Genomic DNA, 7,976 nt, shown 5'->3' on the forward strand with positions numbered 1-7,976 from the left:
CCTCATGGTAATTAAAAAAGAGGAGGACTTTGTCAGGTTAATATTATATATGCTATGAGTCCTTTTATTGCGAGTTTTTTTCATTATTAACGTTGTTGTTCGGGTTAGTTTGCACGCATCTCGACTAATCCCACGGCTCTAAAATTAATGACCATATAAATCTCCAGTAACCATTATATTAGCTTTTATTACGAGTTTAAAAGCATATGAACTGATTCTATTTTGGCATGCTTTAGAGAGTAAATTATATATCAAGAACATAAAGTTATGAGACCTTTTCTAGGTTAAAATATACACAAGTCCGTTGACGTTAAAGCTTGAAGACAATCATGCATGGATTCAACTTTTATAATCAATCGAACTGCTACCACAAAAGTATAGATAAAAAATTCTATAAATCTTAGAAAATGAATTAGAGAGATGCCATTTTCATTAGCTGTCAAAGAAGGTAATATGGAAGATAGCTAGCACTCATCGCTCATTTCAATTCCTGAAAATTCAAAAGGAAGGCAAACCAAGAATGAAGCAAAGACTGGAGACCACCCCACCCACCAAAACACTGCTGGCACTAATTAATCCACCCAACCAAATCAAAGATCAGAAGTAGCTTTGAAAACCCAAAAGTGGCAGGAGATTTATCTGGCGTGGAGACTTCTCACTAGTCTGGCGTGGAGGCGTTGAGGATGAAAAAATTAAAGGGAATTGAAGGAGAAAAAAGGTTGAGAGAAGAGATTGTTAGAGAGAAGAGATTCACAGAGAGTGAGAGAGAGAAGAGACATTATTATTCTTTTAAAATTAGAAATTCTAATCTTTTAGAAGTGTTTTTTATCAATAAAATTATTGATGAATAATTAAATATTTATTTATTTTTAATGTTTGTTGATTATTTTATTAGTAATTAAAATTTAAATTTTTCAATAAAACCCAAAATTTTTCAAACCCCCCTAAAATTCTCCAATGAATTTCATTTCGTCAGTTATTCATTTGGTGATTGTTAGTGACAAAGTCTTGTAATTTTTTTTTCCAACCCTTTGAAAATTTCTTAGGGACTTAATACATCGATAATTGCATCTGTAATTGTTAGTAACAAAGTCTTATATTTTTTTTTTTCAATTCTCTTGAACTTTTCAAAGGACTTAGTCCTTCAAGAATCCTGTTGGTATCTTATATTTCACCAATATAAAAAAAAAAACAATTTCCCTTGTATTTTTGTATTCCTTATCTTTCTAACTTGTAAATACAATATAATCACAGTATAATAACACAATTTCTATTCAATAACATAATAATAAAATCACAACAATAAATGTTCCATCATTGTTAATAATAGCTTATTGTAAAGGAACAATAAAAAATATTACATTAAAGTCAATTTCATTACACGTTGATGTTTTACATTTAAAATTAGTTCAAAATCTTTTGAATAAGAATTGTCTTCTTTTTCTTCAATTTCATCATCGTCATGCTCATCATAATCTTCTTCATTGAATTAAAACTCGTCGATATCATTATCTTCATCGACTTCTGTATGTCTACTAGTTCTCAATATATCATTTAATTCTTCAGTGTCAACATCAACAAAAATATTCTCAATTATATAAAAATTTAAATTTTATTATAAGTCGGTAAACAAAGTAATTCGATATGCATCAATCAACTCATCTAATTAAAAGATATCATCTCCTATAATTACTGTATTGTTACCATCCTGAACAACTTGGATACGACCCTTGAATTTAGTTTTCATTACGAATAACTAATTAATCTTAGAATGATTCTTTTCAAAAAAAAAAAAGTGAATATCAACAAAAAAAAAATTGATGTTATTTTTCATCGATAAATATTACCTTAATTTAGTGACAATATTTTTTCCATCCATATTTCTATTTATTTTTGACAATTTCCTTTTATGTCATCATCTCATCAGTCGCTTTCCAATATTTATCTATCACGGGGATGCAGGAAAACAATGCGTGTGCCTTTAATTTATTTTATGTTATACCCTAATGTTATCTCTCATCATACTATAAAACAACACAGCTCTTTTCTTTAACAAGCTAGCTAGATTGTAATGGCCATGGCCTCAGTATCTCCTCAAAACAGCGTGCCTAAGGTCCCTGTTTCTCTTTTGTTTTGTATGTTCTTAGTGTTTTTGTCGACCCATGTTTCGGCACAATCATCTCCTGTTTTTGCATGTGATGTTGTGAGCAATCCATCTTTGGCAAGTTTAGGGTTTTGTAACACGTCTTTAGGGATCAATGACAGAGTTGTGGACCTGGTAAAAAGACTCACATTGCAAGAAAAGATAGTGTTCTTGGTGAATAGCGCAGGGAATGTGAGCAGACTTGGTATACCAAAGTACGAGTGGTGGTCTGAGGCTTTACATGGAGTCTCCTACGTGGGTCCAGGCACACATTTCTCTGACGATGTAGCTGGAGCTACCAGCTTCCCTCAGGTCATCCTCACCGCTGCGTCCTTTAACACCTCTCTCTTTGAAGCCATTGGAAAGGTATATTATACTCTCTCTCTCTCTCTCTCTCCCTCTTTTTTTTTTTTAATTTAGCAAATATTTAACATTTCTTAGGGGTATGGTTTTCTTTCATCATTTTCTCTTATCCTGCTGACTTTCTCAATCCTAGTAACGAGATCTTTTATTTGTTACCACCCCTTTTATGTTGATGTGTTCATGTATAACACCACATTCTTCTTTGAGAGAAGGATTTGGTGAAGATTTATATATTTTATTACAAACGAGAGTTTTGTTCTTGAAACCTCTTAGTACAAGTTGAGCTACGAGCAAGCTCATTGATGGTGTTTGTTTTTAGTGAAGAAAATCTTGATTTTTCATCCATATGCAAAAAGATCAAGCGCACCAAATTTTGCAAAATATATATATATATATATATATATATATATACACACACACACACTCAGCCAGTAGCAAATGCTACACACACACACACACACACACACACACACATAGGGTTCTTTTAATGCTTACTTTCTGAACTTTATGGTAAGGATTTCGGTGAAGCTAGTTACAGCTAGGCATAAATCAATGGAATTAGGTACAACAATAGAAAAAATCAGGGACCTTATGCATGTGATGATGGTGAGTAAGAGTAGGTGGAAGTGTAATTGTGTCCCCTGAGGCAACTTGCAGATCTAAGGACCTCTTTATTCCACTTGGTGCCTTTTTCTTATGGATTCCAGCTTGCAAATTGCATGATTGAGTACCACTGAAGTTATCGGCAACCTCTGTGATTAATTGAGCGGCCACCAATATTATTTTGATTCCACCTTAATCATCTTGAAGTTAATCAGCTAGCGTGGAAAGAAGGGTTTTATCCTTTTGATTCGGCCCTTGATTTACTTCCAATTCTAAAATTTACTGTGTACATTTTCTTCGGACTAGAATCATGATTATCTTCCACGTACCAAGACGGATATCTTGAGTTAAAAGAAGGATTTACTCCATCAAAAAAATGGAAACAAGGAGAAAAGTTATGATTTTCATGTTTAATTAGCTTGTCTCCATTGGTTCTTGTGTTCTTGTACGGTTGTGTTTTGCAAAATTCAATTGAATATACCTCGAGTTGTGTGGTGGAAAATGGCAGTGGCAGTTGCTCAAAGAAACCGATACAAATTTCACTGTTTCGCACACAATATGTGTGTGTGTGTATATATATATATGCTGAACAGATGTCTTTGCAGGTTGTTTCAACGGAAGCAAGAGCAATGTACAACGTGGGATTGGCAGGATTGACATTTTGGTCACCAAATATAAACATATTTCGAGACCCCAGATGGGGGAGAGGCCAGGAAACTCCAGGGGAGGACCCGTTGCTCTCAAGCAAGTATGGATCATGTTATGTTAAAGGACTGCAACAAAGAGATGATGGCGACCCAGATAAACTTAAGGTTGCTGCTTGCTGTAAACATTACACCGCCTATGATTTGGATAACTGGAAAGGGAGTGATCGTTACCATTTCAATGCTGTGGTAGTATTCATTTTATTTAATCTTGCAAGCTTTCCTTCTTAATAGGAAGGTCATTTTCTTTCTTAATTAGAGTTTTTTATATATATATGACGAGTTAGGTGACAAAGCAAGATATGGATGATACGTTTCAACCACCATTCAAAAGTTGTGTGATTGATGGGAATGTTGCTAGTGTTATGTGTTCTTACAACCAGGTTAACGGTAAACCTACCTGTGCTGACCCAGACCTCCTCTCTGGTGTCATCAGAGGGGAATGGAACTTGAATGGGTATGCATGAAATCTCAAAGATGTTCTCTTGATTGTGTTTTACCACATATGTTCTTACCTGGAAATTCAATGGGGCTGCTGCAGATATATTGTTACTGACTGTGATTCATTAGATGTGTTCTATAACTCCCAAAATTATACCAAAACACCAGAAGAAGCTGCAGCTGCTGCTATATTGGCAGGTAACTCCCTATTCGTTCTTACGTTTCTAGGTAAATTGATTTTACTTTTGTCAACGAGGGTGAAATCATAATTTGGACATATATCTGTGGATATTTCTCATTTTTAATTAATATCAGGGTTTCTTGTATGATAAATGTGAAATATCCAATAAGATAGAATAATATAAAGCGTATTTTTAACTTTGGGTTAAACTAGATTTTGATGTGATATTAACAATTAAAATTAATTAATAGCATAAGACAATCGTGCATGTGAATTTGTCAGGTTTGAAGTCCAAAATAACCTTTTTAATAATCAAATGTTTTGTTGTATATTAAATATACAGGAATTTTGGACATGTCTTCTGGATATTTCCTACTGGTTTTGCAGTTTTTTTTCCTGATATCCAGTATTGGAATTAAAGTTATGTTGTGATTCTCATTGCTAAATGTTTCAACGTGACAGGAGTGGACCTCAACTGTGGATCTTTCTTGGGCCAACACACTGAAGCAGCAGTAAAGGGAGGACTTGTGAATGAGCATGCCATTGATATAGCAGTCTCAAACAATTTTGCCACTTTGATGCGGCTTGGATTCTTCGATGGTGATCCCAGCAAACAACTTTATGGTAAGCTAGGACCAAAAGATGTATGTACAGCAGAGAATCAGGAGCTGGCCCGTGAAGCTGCCAGGCAAGGAATTGTGTTGCTTAAGAACACTGCAGGATCACTGCCTCTATCTCCCACAGCCATAAAAAACTTGGCAGTAATTGGACCAAATGCCAATGTCACTAAAACGATGATCGGAAACTATGAAGGTTTAATAATTTCGTCCAATTTCATTCATATTACTAGGAGATGCTCACAAATTTGGTAAACGATACACTTTGATGTGATTTAGGTGCCCCCTGCAAGTATACGACCCCTTTACAAGGACTAGCAGCTTCTGTTGCAACAACATATCTATCTGGCTGCTCAAACGTAGCATGCAGCACTGCTCAAGTAGATGATGCCAAGAAACTAGCAGCCGCAGCTGATGCCACGGTGCTTGTAATGGGTGCCGATCTATCTATAGAAGCAGAGAGTCGTGACAGGGTGGACGTTCTTCTTCCAGGACAGCAGCAACTTTTGATAACAGCAGTTGCAAATGTTTCATGTGGACCTGTAATTCTTGTTATAATGTCTGGAGGGGGCATGGACGTATCGTTCGCAAGAACTAATGACAAAATCACAAGTATCCTATGGGTTGGCTACCCTGGACAAGCAGGTGGAGCTGCCATAGCTGATATTATTTTTGGCTACTATAATCCAAGTACGCACCAACCATCCCAGAATTCTGTTTACTTCGTTTTCCACATCTTTTCTTCTGGTTCTAAATCTTTACTGCTCAGCTTGTCCGGCTTAATTCTTTTCTTGAGAATCTCATGATCCATTCCTTAATTAGTCTCTGTTGTCGCTTAAAGAAACATATTACGAGTTCTTGCAGTGGAAGATTAAGATTACGAGTTTGAATCTAACTAAGATTTTCTCTTTCAGGTGGAAGACTACCGATGACATGGTATCCACAATCATATGTTGACAAAGTACCAATGACAAATATGAACATGAGGCCAGATCCTTCCAATGGCTACCCTGGCAGAACCTACAGGTTCTACACAGGAGAAACTGTTTACTCATTTGGAGATGGACTAAGCTATTCCCAATTCACCCACGAGCTAATCCAGGCGCCTCGACTAGTATCTGTTCCTTTAGAGGAGAGTCATGTCTGTCACTCTTCAGAATGCCAATCAGTTGTTGCCTCTGAACAGACCTGTCAGAACTCAACATTTGATATGCATCTGAGAGTTAAGAATGTGGGAACAATAAGTGGAAGCCATACAGTTTTGCTGTTCTCTAGTCCCCCAGCAGTGCACAACTCACCACAGATGCATTTGGTGGGGTTTGAGAAGGTCTTCTTGAATGCACAAACAGGTAGACATGTGAGATTTAAGGTGGATATTTGCAAGGATTTGAGCGTGGTTGATGAGCTAGGAAGCAAGAAGGTTGCCTTGGGAGAACACGTTCTTCATGTTGGAAGCTTGAAACACTTCTTGTCTGTAAGGATTTGAAAGGGCTTTCAAGTTCTTGCATATTTTTTATTTTTTATTTTTTTTTATTTTATTTTTTTGTATCCCTTCTCGACTTTCAGAAAGGCATTTTTCATAAAGGAACCATTGACCTATGAAAAGGTTGAGAGGTTATGACAAATTTACTCGATTATCTAACACAAGCCCGATTAGTCAAAGCTGAATTTGGAACGGGATGTTGTTATGTAAGGCTTGGGAGTCTTCAGCTGTCGCAGTTGGAGCTTCACTTTTCAATCTTCTTTAAGGCGCAATTTGGAATTATGTTACAATAGTATTTCATAAAAATTTGAGATTTTTTTTTGTGTTAAAAATTATTCTTTATATATATTTTTAAATTGTTTTGATATTAAAAATAATTTTACAAAAATAAAATATATTATCTTGATACATTTTCAAGTAAAAAACACTTTAAAAAATAATCATCACCATACTCTCAAATACTCTATAAATTTTCCCTCGTAATATTCCGTCATAATTACACTACAATTGCATTACATTACAAAATAAATTAGAGATGTATTTATGTATATATGCATAGGGATTTTTCACTATTCACTTCACTGTTCATAATTACTTTTGTCTTTTTAGTCCTTGAAATGTTTTTGTTAAATGACTCTTAATTTTTTTTATCTTTTATCTTTTAAAAATTTTAGAATAAATTTTTTTAAAATAAATTTATTAAAATGATACTTAAGGAATTAAATTATGCCATATTTAAAAAAAAATAGAGATTTTTATAGTAATATTAACAATTAATTTATGAATAATTATATATTACGCTAATACAAAAAACTTTTTTTAAAAAAAATGCTTATTAAAAAGAAATGAGAATAAAACATTTATTTTTTATTTTAAGTTTTTTATATAATTTTTTCAATTTTATTATTCTTATATTTTTTCTATACATGTACATAAAGATTAGTTAAAAAAAATGTTTTTTTGAGAAAATACATGAATAAAAATTTTTTTGATTAAAAGTGTTATACGTAAATACATGAATAAAAAAATTTCAAACTAATTGACTTGTAGTTAATCAGTTTGTTGCACGTGGTATTATTATATTCATATAAATATATATTTATTATTAATGAATGCGTAATTTATCTTTAATATTTGTATAGTATTAGATTAATGAATCTAATATTTGATTTATGAATCTAGAATAAAGATAAAGTCTAAGGGACAAAAATATTTTGCAAAGAAAATTATAAAGTTATTATAATTATGAGATTTCTATTAAATCAAAGTATTGTTCATAAAATATTCATGGTTGATGCTTTCTTAAATATTTGATATTTATTATAATCATAGAGACTAGTACATATTTATTTTTTTTTATAAAAGGAAACAATTGTTCCCATAAATTGAGGCATATGGGATACTTAGAACTAATATGTAGGTGCTTGTCATAAGATATGTA

General features: G+C 33.4%; 1 protein-coding gene across 2 annotated transcripts; it reads left to right on the plus strand.

Moving 5' to 3' along the window:
- Positions 1-1,978: 1,978 nt before the first annotated feature.
- Positions 1,979-6,684, plus strand: LOC133701107 (beta-xylosidase/alpha-L-arabinofuranosidase 2-like). 2 transcript variants are annotated; one of them, XM_062124911.1, is made up of 7 exons: positions 1,979-2,509; positions 3,715-4,002; positions 4,101-4,270; positions 4,355-4,452; positions 4,898-5,248; positions 5,332-5,742; positions 5,967-6,684. In XM_062124911.1, exons 1-7 carry the CDS (start codon positions 2,072-2,074, stop codon positions 6,536-6,538), a joined length of 2,328 nt encoding a protein of 775 aa, XP_061980895.1. In that variant the 5' UTR covers positions 1,979-2,071; the 3' UTR covers positions 6,539-6,684. The 2 variants fall into 2 exon arrangements, with proteins under 2 accessions (XP_061980895.1, XP_061980897.1); XM_062124913.1 differs by lacking the exon at positions 1,979-2,509 and adding an exon at positions 3,170-3,503.
- Positions 6,685-7,976: the final 1,292 nt, after the last annotated feature.

Source organism: Populus nigra, chromosome 8, assembly GCF_951802175.1.
Source record: "Populus nigra chromosome 8, ddPopNigr1.1, whole genome shotgun sequence".
In the NCBI taxonomy this organism is placed as follows: Eukaryota; Viridiplantae; Streptophyta; class Magnoliopsida; order Malpighiales; family Salicaceae; genus Populus; species Populus nigra.